The sequence below is a fragment of the Solea senegalensis genome, linkage group LG18, assembly GCF_019176455.1.
Source record: "Solea senegalensis isolate Sse05_10M linkage group LG18, IFAPA_SoseM_1, whole genome shotgun sequence".
Lineage (NCBI taxonomy): Eukaryota > Metazoa > Chordata > Actinopteri > Pleuronectiformes > Soleidae > Solea > Solea senegalensis.
In genome coordinates this window covers 3,661,059-3,676,898 of record NC_058041.1, presented here as the reverse complement: position 1 = coordinate 3,676,898, position 15,840 = coordinate 3,661,059, and the positions used below count along the sequence as shown (strand labels likewise).

Genomic DNA, 15,840 nt, shown 5'->3' with positions numbered 1-15,840 from the left:
TTTAATACATATATTCATATTTATGTAAAACATAAATACATTTCATGTTTGTCTAGTAAAAAAAAAATTTATTTACTTTTTAAATGGTGAAAAGATAATGTCCTGTTTTTTCGCGGAGTCACGTGACATGCTGAGTAACGCCCTCCCAGAAGCAAAGCCCTACGTCATAACCACGCGCCCATTACTTGCTGGCTCTTGTGTACAGTACAGTCGGTGACCGGAACCTTAGACATAAACAAACATGTCCACTGCTATGAACTTCAGCTCTAAGTCTTTCAAACCTCGGGCTCCGGATAAAGGTTCTTTTCCTTTGGATCATTTCGGTGAGTGAACACGCAGAATATCGGTCCGAAAAAGAAGCGACAACCGCCGCTACCCCCTGTCCTCTTGTCCCTGACGACTGACAGCTTTAGCACAAGCTAACCCTCCTGACTATTATTGCTGCTTATTTAAAAATAATGATAATGAATGGTCATGTTGAGACAAACAAATACTCCTCGTTTGATGTTTAATAGTTGTGATGTCACACAAAAAAATAGTTTCGTTTGTTCATGTGGTTAGGGACCGTATAAAAATTAACAAAAATAAACATTCCTGACTTACTGGATTGTTGAAATAAATAACAGAAAAACTTGATCTAACTTTCTGTAGTAGCTGTAGTTTGAATTGAGAATAGAGTTAAGTGTGCAAGGACACAATGTTGGTGGAAAATGACGTTTTCTATTTCCCACATAAGAGACACCACATATTGTTTTCTATTGTGTTAAGTTTTTGGTTCAAGCAAAACTAGCAAAGAGAACAATCTCCATTTACCACAACTCAAGCAGCCTTTGCAACATGCATAGAGCATTTTTTATCTAGTGTCCAGCTCTACAAGTGTTTAAATGACATGTCATGTAAGCACAATTGTCACCTTTGTTTCAGGAGAGTGTAAAGACTTCAAGGACAAGTTCATGAGATGTCTGAAGGACAACAGCTACGATAACTCCCTGTGTCGAGTGCAGTCCAAAGACTACCTGGAATGTCGGATGGAGCAGTAAGAGACATATTTTTCTTTTTAAAAGAAACTGTCGTAAATAAAAACTGGATAATTAACTTGTCATTGTGTTTCTCTAGTCAGCTGATGGCCAAGGAGCCGCTACAGAGACTGGGATACAAGGATCTGATTGATCCTCCTTCTCCTTCCAGCGAATCAGACAAAAACACTTAACCCTGACCTGCTCACAGAACAGCAGCTGACTCGGCTGTACAACAGCGGTGTTTCTCCAAGAGTGCCAACATCTAGCTGGGTGAGATGAGAAAAGAAAGAAAGCATAATGAAGTCAGACACTTCTGCTTTAAGCTGCTCAGGTCGAGGCCACAGAGGACGACATCGCTGTATTTGTTCACTTGTGTAAATAAGATGAAATCTGTAATATATGGGGATATTTTTGACTTCTGTCAATAAATGCTTTTTATTTTAAATGTGTGTCAGTCTGCTCGACTCAGGTTGGTTGTTTTTAAGCATCTGATACAGTGAATGTAGCTTTTTAAACATGACTTTAATTGCATCATAAGTGATGACATAAATCATGACAAGAGCAACTGTGTTTTTAATACAGTGTCTTCTTTTACTGTCACTTCTGTAACATCTACTATATTAAATTGGTAATTAAATGTTCAGGAATGCAAGTAAATAACTATAATTGAACAAGAAACAATCATGTGCTTTACTATTTTTTCTATTTTTTGTACAAAAGTACATTTGAAAATGTATGAGTCACAATGATTATTATATTTTAGCATTCAAAATATAATGTCAGTTAAAGAGCTTCTACATACTGGTGTATTAACCATTAGAGAAACATAAAAAGCAGTTTTGCTTTGGGTGGTGGTCTAATAAATGTGTTAACCAGTTATATGTTGATAAATGAATCACAGCTTCATTATATACATGTTATTTAAAATGTATACACATAAATCCTACGTAAAAATGGTAATGACTGCAATATATAATACTAGTGGTTATGTAATAGTGCTATTTTTCACTGTCATGTCTTAGTGAAATCAGTGTGGATGCAACTATAATTATTTGTGCCAAGGTTTTCTTTGACGTAAAGGGAGTTAAACAAACAACTGACAGCGTTAAAAACCATAATGTTAAACCTAATATTTACATTTAATGCATGTAAAGTAATTCTAGTTACCTGGTACAGTACATGTAGAGTATTAAAGTGTCAAATATCAGCTAACGATGTACACACAATAGATCGACAGTCATATATACATTCAAACATGTATGTAAATACAGACAGACAGACAGACAAATAATATACAAATTAAGTCTTTTGACTTGAACACAGAAAACAAACAAGATGGACAGTCTCGTGTTACATGTACTTTCATTATCACACTCAGCTGCAGCTTACCGTGTGTGTACGTGCGTGTACTTGTATTTGTCACCTCTTCAGGACTTAACAGGACATAAACACTAGAAGTCTTCATGTGGTCCTGATGAGGACATTCAACCATGAATTGTGGTGAGGTTAAGGTTTGGGTTAGGTGTGTGTGTGTGTGTGAAAAAAATCGTATATACCATAAGGACTGAGGACATTTGAGGCTCATTTTGTGGGGTTAAGACCTGGTTTTAGGGCTAGGGTTAGAATTGGGTTTAGGCTAAGGTAAGGGTTAGGCATTTAGTTGTGATGGTTAAGGTTAGAGAAGGACTAGGGAATGCATTATGTCTATGAGTGTCCTTACTAAGAATGAAGCACAAATGTGTGTGTGTGTGTGTGCATTCCTTATGTTGTGGGGACAGTAATTTACACATAATGTATGTATGTTGTACATCTTTAGGTGATGACATGTTTTGAATTTAGCCTGAGGTCAGGATTAGGATTGGACCAGTAGTAATTATGGTTGAGGTTAGAGTAAGTCTCCAGGAAATCAATGTAAGTCAATGCAATGTCCTCAGAAGTCATGGAAACCAGTGTGTGTGTGTGTGTGTGTGTGCGCACAAAATGCAGCACAACAGATGAAGAACAGTTCAGAAGCCACAGTCACTGATGTTACCTCCTTCTACAGGAAGTGATGCCTTCCGGCTGTTTCATGCGACATCAAGACACATCTCACTCACATCACACACACAGTTTCCTCATCTTCCTCACACACACACACACACACACACACAGAGCACATCAGTGTAACAGGCAGGTGTGTGGAGGTTAAACATTAGCATCATTATGTCGAGAGAAAGAAAGGAGATACGAGACAACAAACTCCTGCAAACACCGGACCAGGTAAGAAGAACCACCCTGTATTTGAGCATAATGTGGACACTTGTACAACACAGTTTGTTTAATCCTGTCACGAGATTGTTTGGTAACACGCTGACAACCGAACAGATGATATACTTTGTACTATATATAGTTATACGCTGCACATTTGAACCATTTCCTCACAGGTTTTCTTGATTTCCTTTGTAAAAAAAAACCTGAGCAAAAAGTTAAAAACTGCATCCAAACACTGAGTCAAACACTGTGACCATGATTCACTACTGTTTCTGAATGTATTTTGGGGTGAGATGACGCAGAGTGAAGCATACAGTGTTTATCACAAGTGACACATACAGTGTGTGTTTGCACAGCACAACATTTGTGTTTGTTTGCGTTCTTATTTTTAGGACGGTGATTTTCACGAACCTGAGCGCTGAATATGTTGCCACCGAGTCAGTTTCATGGTCACCAATAGAGGAAGTGAATTACAAAAGAAGTGATCGAATACAAAACTGTTTCTGTTCGGGTGTTTGTGTGTTTTTTTACTGACAGTGGGGCTCATTTTTCATTTATCTTCCGTTTTGCAGGGAAACGGCTCAACAGTTCGCAAACAGGTAAAACACAGCAGCAGCTGGAAGTCATTTTGCACCTCAACGTTGATATTTTATTTTAGATTTGTCTTAACGGTCCAGGATTTAAGAATTAGTGACCTCTATTGGTGAGAGTGCAGATGGTAACAAACCAAAGCAAGGCCCTTATTGAACACATAAAATGCTTATTAAAGGCTATGAAAAGCGATGATACAAACATAATTATGTGGGCATTTATACACAGACAAACAGCGAGAGAGGACTTCTTTGTGGAGTTCTGGCTCCTGATTGGCTGAAGTGTTTCCTGAAAGCCATGTTACCAATACGAACACAAATCTATCCTGTCCCCCTTTTTTTTATTATTATTATTTCCTTTGCTCAGGTTTCACCCGCTCACACTCGTAGATTCGGGCAGACGAGAAAACTGCCGTTCAGGAGGGTAGGAGCCACTGAATCTACACATTTTGCACACACATTAACACGGAATCGGGATTAAATCAAAAATGTCTCGCACGTTTCTTTAAGGATTTGGTGGAAAATGAGAACCCAGAAGAGAAAGCGCGGCGACACAAGGAGATGGAGGTCATCATTTATAATTTATCATTTATTTTTTTTAACGCAAGTTAGAAACAAACTTTTCATATCTGTTTCTCTTCTCAGCTGAAGCCTCTGTACAAGGAGCTGCTTTACACCATCGCTCACGCGATGGGTAAACCGTCGACCTCGGAGGACGTCACAGAAAGCCAACTTCAGCAGTACCTCAAGGAGGTAAACCGCTTGACTTCACACTTACGGGGGAATACCCATAATTCTATTACTGTGTTGCCGTGTGACTGACTTCACACAAGATGTCATGTCCTCTCTACCAGGCTTTCACTATGACAGAGGCAGAGCACAGCAGTCTTTTGGAGAAGGTGCAGAGCACAGAGGTGAGAAAAGCAAGTCGGCATTGGTGTGCCACTGAATTATCGCACAGAAAATACCGATTTTATTAAGAATGTCATCTGTTTGAGGCAGCGATTACCAATGTTTGATTCCCACAGCCTCCCGTTTACTGCCTGATGGCCACAGTGAAGGAAGCAAAGGGAATCTTGGGAAAAGATGTCAGTGGTGAGTCATTGAAGACCTTTCTTTTTGTCAGCATGCAACATTAATGCCACGACTTTGGGGTGAAATTACTCAAAATGACCAGCATTTAACTTCCTTTCTTTCAAACGGGGTTATATAGCATAGAGCCATGGTTCTCAAACTGTAGTACGTGCACCACCAGTGGTACGCGAGTTTCCTCTGGTGGTAAATCAGAAAGGAAAATCAGAAATACTGCTCTACTGTAGTAGTAAATACAACTGACTTTCCTGTCTTTCCTCTTCTCAAATATGATGCTGTATATCAGCATGGAGGACGAATATTGTGGGCTTGAATAAAACCATGTCAAATTTGACCAACGCTTGCGCACTCAAGCACATTTAAATCTCTCGTTATACCTCCTGACGTCCTTGAGCTTCCTGCCTTGAGTGTAGGCCAACTCTGCAACTCTGGTCTGTTCTGGACAGGTTTTAGTGACCCATACTGCATGCTGACCATACTGGAGGATGAACAAGAGAATCTGACACGCCAGTCCAGAGCCAAACCCTGTAAGTCAGTTGTAAAAGACGCCACATCGGTTGACAAAATCTACCAAACGGACATAAAGAAGCAGACGCTGAATCCCATCTGGAACCAAACCTTCATCCTGTGAGTCTGCACCAACGTCCATTTCCTTTGAATCAGTCCGTAATTAGCGTCAACCGACTGATTTTTCCATCTCATTTTGTTTTCAGAGAGTTTGGAGATGTCGTCGGTGCCAGCTTCCACCTTGAGATGTGGTGAGAAAATCAAAAAACACACCTCCGATTCTTTTGTCTGCTTTAAAACCATCTCTCGTCTTCATCTCTCTTCCCACTTTCTGTTTTCAGGGATAAGGATGAAGAGGTGTCACTCACTCAGAAACTGGAGGAGATCAAAACCAACTTTAACAGTCTGAGAAGGTACGACACTTCCTTTTCCCCCCTCATGTCTCAAACTGTTGACTGTGAACACTTTCAAACTATACCGGGTTTTTTTAGGATGATCAAGGAGGCCAAAAAGGAGAAAGGCACAGACGACTTTTTGGGAAACATAATCTTAAAATTGAAGGTATATATTTAATTTCAAAACTACTATTTCACTCTAGACTTTTTGTCCCCGCCAATGTAATTAGTTCCACCTCCAACTTCCTTTAGGATCTCCACTCTACTGAAGATAGATGGTACAACCTCCAGCCCCGAACGGAAACGTATCCTGATCGCGGCCAATGCCATCTCAATCTCAAGTTCATCCATAAAGAGGTGACTAAATCCCCGTTCTCTTACAGATATGGCAAACACATGCATCTGTTTTTATCATTATAGATGATGTAATGGTTATGGGTTGTGTGACTGACAGAGAGATGGGACGCTGAGTGCCGGCCGGAGTGCCTACATCAACTACTGTGGCATCCTGCAGCAGTGTGTTCAAGCGTACATCTCCAAACAGCAGGTGAAGGTCCAAGCTCATCTCACCTTAAAAATCCACATTTAAATCCATTGCATGACTTTTTTCTCCGTTTATAATGCCCTCCATTTTGTCTCGTCTCACTCAGGGATCTGGTCCATGGAAAGGAGCGCTGTGCGTCGAGGCCCAGACTCTGCTCGAGCTTTACGCTACACAGAACGACCTCTCACCGTTCCTGCAGGACCTGGCGTAAGCGAACATCTGACAAACTAGTGCAAGCATTAAGAGAGCGCAAATGTCCACACTCATCGCCATCATTGTTTTGATATTCACGCCGCTTCCTGTCGTCTTCGTCTTATGACACTATTTCCTCATGCCCCACCTACTCTTTTTCAATGGCTGTGTTTGCGTCGGTGGGACTGCTCGCGGTAGCGATTCTCTGCCGTTGGCCAAGCACTCGCTGTTTTGTGACCAAATGTTGGCTAAATCAAAATGGCCAACCTCCAAATTCGTGTCCGTTGACGTGTTCAGGGTCAGTCTCTTGAGTTTCGGGGCATTCGGTCAATGTATGCCGAAGTTATAGGGCACTTTCTGTTTCGTGGCTCCTTTTTTGAATCCGCAAAACCTTCTGACAACTTTTTGCCTTTGACGTGTCTAGTACAAATTGTTGTTTTATCTTTCGGTTTCGGCCCCTGGCGTTTGTGCTCGGGCCCTAAAAATGTTTCATTTTCACATTCACTGTTAAATCTCTGAGCAATATCATCGCCCATTCTCTTGAACTTTGTGCATGTGTGTTTCATACCCCCCAACAGGAAGTGGGTGGCTTACAGTAAACTGTATCAGAGCTTGGAGGTGGACTCCTCTGTGCTCTTCCAGCAACTCACCAGTATAGAATACCACTGGCATCAGCAGCAGCTGCCCCACCAGCAGGTATAAACGCGCCTTACTCCACCTCCCAGTCTTACGAAAGTAACACCAGAACACAAGTGAAAGACTGCAGTACATTTTTGAAAGTACTTTCATTTTGGATAATGAAAGCTCAACTTGTATGTAAAATTTGATAAAGATTGGAGTACTTCCTCCACACTAGCTCACTGCCTATGACAACTTTATCATGATATTTTTCATTTTTTCAATGAAGTTCTCTGTTGCGTGACATGTTCTTATCTATACAGCTTTTCATGTTTGTTCGTTTTCTGACTACATGTATGGTCAAATGTAAAACCAGAAGCTCATATCTGTAATAAGCATTAAGAAACACGTTGCACTGTGTTCACAGAAACAGGAACTTGGTGACTCTCTTCATGGTTTCCTGCAATACGGACTGTGTCTCGTGACCAAATACAGAGACATCTTCCCCCCAACCACCACTTCTACTCCAAAACTACACACACTGCTCAGGTACGGCCTGTTGTACATGTTTATCATTGTTGGCATGGATGAAACAACACCACAATAACGGTTTTTGGGGGTTGTTGTTTTTTTTGACCAGAATCTTAGTCCAGATCTGTAAGACTCGGGCATTTCAGAAACTGAACCCAGCTCAGGTGGAGCTGAATGACGAGGTCAGCCATGCCATACAGGTCAGTCATCATACTAATGATGTCATTACAAATCGTATGCATGTGTATTTTACCACCCATTAATGATATGTTTTAAATTCAGACAGGCACACAGGAGTGGTTTAACATTAAAAAGGGTTTGCATCAGCCAATGACTAAGGTAAAGACGACGTAATGCTGTACCCAGAGTTGATGCTTCCATGGTATCTCTCCTATTTTATCTCATAAAGCTAATGTCATGTCGTCTCTGTACATTGCTGAAGTACAGGACCTGCCGGAGATTATTAACGCCCTCTCCAGTTTGATTGGGGAGGTGCGAGAAGACATAAAGCACAACAAAGACGTCTGGAACAGGGTATTTGTAAGGTAAGACGGGTCAAGTGGAGTTGAAGGTCCTTCTCTAGCTTGACAAAGGTGTAATAGTTGTAGTACATGGCCTACACGGTGGGTTAAAGTCTGGACAGGTCGTCATTCCACATGGCCACCATACAAATAACCATTTGCTCTCACATTCACTTCAATGGTCAACATATGAGCGTCCAATTAACCTAAACCCAATCTGCCTGTCTTTGGACTGTGGAAGCTTGAGAAAACTCGCAAAAATGAGAGAAAAACTATGCAGACTTCACTAAGAAAGGCCGAACTGCCTTATTATGAAGCAACATTGCTCACCACTGTCATTAATGTTTAGTCAAGTTTAAAATAACTACTGAAAAGGAATCTGAGGGTAACGTTAACTTGAAGCAAATGTGTTTTTGTCAAGATATAGCAAACCAAATAGCAAGAAAAGTATATTTTTACTCTTAATAATGAAGGTGTTTGTTTCTCTATGGTTCAGTGCTGTGCAGGTGGACGTGTTCACCGTTGTCTATAAGACGTTCGACTCCCTGGTAAGTGGTCAGTGGAACTGTCGGAGATGTCATGACAATATCTGATGCCATCATCTCATCTTGCCACACCCTCCTCAACAGCTGGCAAATGAGGTGAAGGCAACGTTGTTGCTGATGGAGGGTCAGATGGAGCAGCGTCTTGCCAATAGTCTGTTCTCCGTGTACCTGAACCTCCAGGCCATCCATAAAGAGAAGGCCTTCTTGCAGAAAAGGTCAGGCGTCTTGCATCACACCAGGTTCCACAACCAGTGGCCAAGTGCCAGAGCTCTTATCAAGCTGCTCTACAGTCTTTTCATGTATCCTAACTGTGGGATAATGCACTGTACCCCATGTTCCAGCTGCACGAGATACACTATAAATATACACTAAGTATTCAAATACATTACAACAGTCCTTTAACATGGAGTTTGCCCTCCCGGAGAGCATTGATGAGATGTTGGACGAGAAGGCCTAGCTTGCAATCTCTGTTCCCATCAAATCTCTGATTGAGGTCAGGGCTCGGTCAAGTTCTTCCACACCAAACTCATCAAACCTTTATAGTCTTTATAGTCCTTGCTTTGTGCACTGGGGTACATAAAGGGCCTTCCTCAAACTGTTGCCACAAAGTTGGAAGCGTAGCATTGTCCAAAATGTCTTGGTATGCCGAAGTGTTAAGATTGTCTTTCATTGGAGATAAGGGGCCGAGAGCTCAAAGCCTGATTGAAACACCTGAATTCAATAATTAACAGGTGTGGCCAAATACTTTTGTCCATATAGTGTACAACAACATGCAGGAATGACAACTATAAACACTAAAAAAGGGAATGTGACAAAGAGGATCAAGAGTCTGTCTGTTGTTTCAGGGGATTACTGGAGCTGACAAACTTTCATGAGGACTTCAGAGAGGCTCTACCATACTGGCTCAACGAGGCATTCAGCAAAACTCAGGACAGAGTGGAGCGGGCTGTGCGGGTGGACCAGGTACGGTAGTGCTCGGGTTTCAGTGCAGTGCCATTGTCCTAATGGACAGTTCATTCAGTTTTGTATCTTCAGGATTTTAGATATAGGCAATTGGATGTTTCACCTCTCATTCAGGAAGCTTCTTCAGGTTCAAGAACTGCAGAAGCTTCCTGGATGAGACGTTCCACCTCGCACAGAGAGGGCTTCTTCAGTTGTCCGAACCGAAAAACTGAAGTAGCCTCTTGGATGAGAGGAGAAACATCTTCAATTTAACAAAGGTCAGTCCAGTTGCCTCCTGTATATCTAAACTACTGCAGATTCAATGAGCTGGATGACTGAGCATCTTCACAGAGAAGTCATTATCTTGTGTAAATGCCTTTCAGCTCCAGCCCCTGCAGACTGGTTCGGTGCCAATAAAGCACAGTTCCTCAGCAGTGGATCTGGTGGCTTGTATCCAGCCCATCTACTACCTGTGGGAGCAGCTGTCCTGGCCTGACCCTGAGGAGGCCTTCATGCTCATGGTCAAAGTCACTGAGGTATTACATGATGGCAGAGTGGTTCCAGTCTGAGTGGTTACTGTACAGGACAAATTGAATATGGGATACAGATGTTGAAGAGTGAGGTGTGTCTCTGTGATTTCAGGATGTGTGTAAGATTGTGGTGAACTACTGTCACATCCTAAAGGAGAGGGTCAAAGTGCTATCAGAGAACTCTGACCACGGCAGTGCAATAAACATGGTAAGTACACGGGAGGAGGAATTGTTGACAAATACTACAAAATATACAAGAATCTTAAAACCCCTTTCCTTCTTTAGTTGTGTGTGGTAGTGAACGACCTGGAACACTTAAGGTCCTTCTTGACTAGACTCCCTACGCAGCTGAACTGGACAGGGCTTCGAGATCGGACTCAGAATGTCATAGGGGAAAGCCAGTTCCACAACACGCTGCCCTCGCAGCTTCAGCAGGCTCAGAGCATCCTCAGCCGAGAGATCCGCTCCGCTTTAGACACTCTCGGGAAAAAGGTGTGTACATGTTGCTTTCAAAGTATAAGGGGTTGGAAAGGACCGATAATAGCGTCACATCTTTATCTATTTGTTTCTCAAGCTCAATACAGACATTGCGACTTACGTTAGAAGCATGTCGACCAGGCAGCGGATTCCCTCCAAGTCCACAGAAGACGTAAGTGACAGTCACGGCCCGTTTTGCACAGTCAATGATGCCTCAAGTTCGATTGATATCCAGGCTCCTCTCTATTGTAGGCTGCAGCCCCTCTGATGCAGTACCTAGAGCAAGAGTTGAAGTACATGAACGAAAACCTGGTCCAAGAGAACTTCAACAGGTTCAACACTTGATTATCCTCATAATTTGTTTTGAGTGCGATGGTTCCATGTTGATTTAATCTTCATCATCACTTGATATCGCCTCATAAAATGATGTCCGTCTTTTGTTTTCTCCTACCTCCAGCCTTCTGACTCCTTTGTGGAACCACTCAGTGAAGATCATCTACCAGGTCGCGACTCAGCATCCACAACAAGAAGGATTCATGGTGTTCTGCCAGAGGCTGCTGTATACACTGCAGGTCAGTCCTCAGCCACGTGGTTGACCACCACAGAAGATTGTACAGTAAACTGGTACACATGTCCTCTCACACATAGGTCAAACCTCAGACCTTGCATTGACTGAACAACACAACTGTTGGTTGTGTTTGAGTCTTTATGGAAGTCAAAGCAGGGACACAACATGACACAAAGGTCTCCAGCGGGAGACGCAAAGAGATTTTAGAGATCATGGCTTCCCAATACGCCCCCAATCTTTTTCTAAAGGAAGAGAAATGATTTGCTGGTGTTTTTCTGTCCAATTCTCAATCAATGTCCATGAAATTCTGTGCAGGGGTGGATCATGACCCAAGGAATAAACTAATTAATTTAGGAGCATTTCCAATAAGGGATTGGATACAGGATTTCTTCCCCTTTAAGTGAGATTGGGCTTTTTAATAAAAAAAAAAAGATATTAACTCTGTAGATGGCATTGTGGATGTAGCATTTCAATTTAGCTCCATGGACTACCCTGTGTTTTCTATTATAGACTATAATGACTATTAGCATTGCTGTAGGCTCTAGACCAGGGGTCGGGAACCTTTTTGACTCAGAGAGCCATGAAAGCAAAATATTTGCAAATTTATTTCAGTGAGAGCCATATAATATATTTTAAGACTGAATTTAACTAAATGTGAGTATAATAAGCCTCTGAATTTATTCTTTTAAATAATGTTGTTATAATACTCACCATTAATGCGACTTCTGGTTCTTGTGGACCCTTTTATTGGCAGAACAGCAAGACTTTCTTCGCGCAGTGTGTCACCAGCAGCATATCTTACAATCACGCTGAACTGCGACAAATGACTTACGTCTGTTGACTCATCCAAAGCCAGGGAATAGAACGGTGCTGCATTTATGTCATTCACTTGCGTTTCCTCCACTTCCAAAATCGATGGATGGATTAAAACAAGTGATAATATTTTATGTTTTATCTGAAAAGCCGAAATCTGCGAGCCAGATGCAATCATCAAAAGAGCCACACCTGGCTCGCGAGCCATAGGTTCCCTACCCCTGCTCTAGACATTTATCAATTTCTTCATTGAGATGCATCTTAATATCAGATTTTTTGTTATCAGTGTCTGGAGCTGAGCTTCCATGCAGAAGGAAATGGACTCCCTATGAATGATCTTCATTCTGATGATTATAAGGTGAGAAACCGCGAATTGAAGAGAGAACTTTTGTTGACGTTCCTCCTGAAGAACAAAGAAGAAAAGTCGCAAAGATCACAATGAAAAGAACATTTCCAATGAAGAGTCTCTTCTGTCTGTCCAGACTCTCAAAGCCTACCTGACTCACAATGCTCTGAGCAGCCAGGAGCTTATACAGAAGTTCTTTGACAGGAAAATAAAGGAGCAGGTAAGATGGACACCTGCTTACACACAGGACACAGGTGCACACTTACACTCGTCCAATTTGTTTAATCCTTCCGCTGTCTTCCTTATACGCAACAGAACTCGCACAGTGGAGAGAAATATGGCGCGGTCACCCTCCTCGCGTCCTACAGGAGGTCAGACCACAGACTCAGAGTTGAGGTTCTGAATGCAGTCAACCTCTTGCCAATGGACTACAATGGTAGGACCACGCAGAACAATCAGCCACAAATATAACATGCAGAAAGAAGAAAAATGATTTTTGTCATTTGACAGGTTTTAGTGACCCGTTTGTGCAGCTGTGTTTGGAGCCTTACCACATCTTCCCTGAGATAGAAACTCGCTGCACTCAGATCAAACGCTGTGATCTCAATCCCCTTTTCGACGAGGTTTTTGAGTTGTAAGTTACTCGTCTTCGTAAGTCAGTTCACTGTATTGGTTCGTCTCACTCTAACCTCCAACCCTCCTCCCATTTTTTTTTTAATTACAGCCTGGTTTCCCTGGACCAGTGCAAGGCTCCAGGAGCTTGCCTGGTGGTGACTGTTCTCGACCACGACACCTTCATGACAGATGACTTTCAAGGTGAGGCCTTCCTGGGACTCAAGGCCATACCAGGAGTGGGTGGAGCAAAGGAAGGAGATGGTCTCTCCTTAAGGCCGGACAGCCCGCCCGCTCAGATGCGCCTGCCTCTGATGCATCCTAAACCTAATGGTACGATCCGTCAGGGGGTTTGAACCAGTCAAGCAGGTTTTGACTTTTATTTTATTTGAATGTGGCACAGCAAGAGTAATCTGTCACATGGGCAGCAAGGAAAACATGAACCTCACTTTCTTGCAGTGCAGTGTACAGTAGGTTGATAATCTAGCCTTGATTAAGGGAAGAACCACATTTAACGCCAATTTAAGGCCCTGGTATACTTACGTTTTCGACAACAGAAGAAATAGTCGCCGAAGATAGTCATCTGAGCCTCAACCTGGCAACCTTCGACCATGACTCCCCTGCCCCGATAGGCCTTTCAGCTGTGAGCTGCTCAAACCAGACATGTTAAAAGGGAGCTGTAGCGTTGTTCTCTTCTTCTTTAGTAGGAATATGACCTATTCCCTGTGTCCTGACTTGTACTGCCACCCGATGGAAAAGTGGGATACTACAGGACGGTGACGCACGAGTGTACCAGGAAGGATATCATGGGCTTAACACTTTGATTGGGCCCTCCAGTGAAACTGTTGCTACATCGATTTATAATAATGTACGACCATCTTATTTACGCTCATTTGGCTTTCATTTATAGTCTGTGTGGTCGCAAACTTCAGTGAAATGGGCTCATAACGACACCACAAGGACCACAGCAAGTCACAGCAGACATCCGTGGACTGGTGGTGTTGGAAACTTTGGTTGAAATGGTTTTTCTGGTACATGCTCTCTCGCAGCTTTAACGTAAACAAAACCACCAGTTATCACGCGTGTTGTGATTTAGTTTTTGAGATACGGTTGTATCGTTAAACGAGGTATTTTTTTCATTTTTCAGAGGACAGCATTCTGACGCTGCTGGAGTCCAGGAGAGGAGAACGGGAGGCTCAGGCTTTGGTGAAGAGGCGAAGACAGAGAGAGAAGCAGTCGCTGATTAACACAGAGACAAGTTCTTAATCCAAAAATATACAATTTGTTTTAATGATCTGTACCAAAAAAAGAAAGAAAAGGAAATCCACTCAGAAGGAAAACACTGGTGTTGGATGATCTGGTGTGTGGACAGAATGCCGAACATGGGTTATTAGCAGAGACCATCACAGTGATCATGAACACGTTCACGCCTGCATTTAAACCTTACACACTTTTACACATCTGTCTGCTTCCTGATGCTTTGTCAGATCAGTGCAAAAGATAATGACATCACTTAACTATGGAGATATATATATAATATATATGTTAGACTACATTTGACACACTGTGAAATGTCAAAGATGACTACAAATGTAAAAATGTTTTTAATCATAACAAAAGGGGCCAGGTTTAACAAAAAAAAAAACATGAAAAGCACTTAAGTAAAAAAAAAAAAAAAAAAAAGGATGTAATTTCAAAGACTACACGTGTTGACCGAGTACATTTGCCTTGATTGTGTTAACATGCTTTAATCTTCCAGTTTATGTCTGGAACACTGGAGAAAACCTGAGTGCTTCAAGAGGCCATCTGTTGGAAACTTAAACAAATATTACTAATGTTTAAATATTTTGTCATTATTTAACAGAATTTTTTTGTTTTTTTTAAATAAATGCATTTTACTAAAATATTATTACAATAACAAAACAAAACAGAAAATAATAAATCAATCACCATAATCTAGACAAGCGCTACCAGCAGTCTGGTATGGCCTCCTTTTGGCTGTAGCATTATAGGATTATTATGAAAGTGAATAATATGCCTTTATATTGTTTTCAGTCAGACCTGTTGATGCTGTTGCTCTCAAATAAAGATGCGTTAAGATGTTTATTCCGTCCATTTAGACCTTTAGACTGGTGTTGTTTGCCGTCACACAACTACAATAATTTGGTCTCCTCTTCCAGAAACAGTGACACATTACTCAGGATATTATGAACTGTATGTTTAAGCAACACCATGTGACTTTTGTGTGCCCCATCTATCTGTTGTGTATCCGTCGAGCTATGACAGTTACATAACTTAATGAACCGAAACCAAAGCCTTTCACTCTGTGATTTATATTCTTAAACATTAGTGCAAACACCAAACCCCATTTAGAAATCTTGCTATTTCAGAGGTTTCCTCCAACTCGAGGCTCATTTATTCTACTCATGTCTACTTCAGTGAGTCCTTTTAATACGTTATACATCCGTTAGATAGCGGCGCAGAATCAAGAACTAATGAGAACAAACATGGCGGACATGGAAGAGGATGTGATAATGTACTTCTAGACAGTAAGAGGTAAAAGTTTCTTACCAACGCAAAAAGTCTCTTTGGTACAGAAGAGTATTTGGACCACATGTAAAAATGTTTTTGAAAGAAAGTAAAAAATAAATAAAAGCAGAAATTCTGAGATTAAAGTTAGAAAGTCAGAATTCTTCAGATGTAAATCAGAATCACAAAATCATAATTCTGTGAAAAAACTCAGAATTC

General features: G+C 41.6%; 2 protein-coding genes across 3 annotated transcripts; both read left to right on the top strand.

The window, feature by feature from the left end:
- Positions 1-158: 158 nt before the first annotated feature.
- Positions 159-1,464, top strand: LOC122759425 (cytochrome c oxidase assembly protein COX19). The gene is made up of 3 exons (XM_044014307.1): positions 159-323; positions 925-1,036; positions 1,117-1,464. The coding sequence occupies exons 1-3, from the start codon at positions 242-244 to the stop codon at positions 1,208-1,210; spliced, it is 288 nt and encodes a 95-aa protein (XP_043870242.1). The 5' UTR covers positions 159-241; the 3' UTR covers positions 1,211-1,464.
- A 1,669-nt stretch (positions 1,465-3,133) lies between these two features.
- Positions 3,134-14,984, top strand: unc13d (unc-13 homolog D (C. elegans)). Of its 2 annotated transcripts, XM_044014583.1 has the most exons (34): positions 3,134-3,278; positions 3,842-3,868; positions 4,227-4,283; positions 4,370-4,426; positions 4,505-4,612; positions 4,714-4,773; positions 4,888-4,954; positions 5,398-5,578; positions 5,665-5,709; positions 5,800-5,871; positions 5,950-6,019; positions 6,106-6,210; positions 6,308-6,400; positions 6,504-6,604; positions 7,168-7,285; positions 7,635-7,756; positions 7,848-7,938; positions 8,021-8,077; positions 8,186-8,283; positions 8,756-8,807; positions 8,889-9,019; positions 9,650-9,767; positions 10,130-10,282; positions 10,389-10,484; positions 10,562-10,768; positions 10,851-10,925; positions 11,006-11,085; positions 11,211-11,325; positions 12,421-12,492; positions 12,617-12,700; positions 12,796-12,916; positions 12,991-13,114; positions 13,205-13,425; positions 14,240-14,984. In XM_044014583.1, the coding sequence occupies exons 1-34, from the start codon at positions 3,222-3,224 to the stop codon at positions 14,356-14,358; spliced, it is 3,354 nt and encodes a 1,117-aa protein (XP_043870518.1). In that variant the 5' UTR covers positions 3,134-3,221; the 3' UTR covers positions 14,359-14,984. The 2 variants fall into 2 exon arrangements, with proteins under 2 accessions (XP_043870518.1, XP_043870519.1); XM_044014584.1 differs by lacking the exons at positions 13,205-13,425; positions 14,240-14,984 and having other exon boundaries at positions 12,998-13,108.
- The last annotated feature ends 856 nt before the right edge of the window (positions 14,985-15,840 follow it).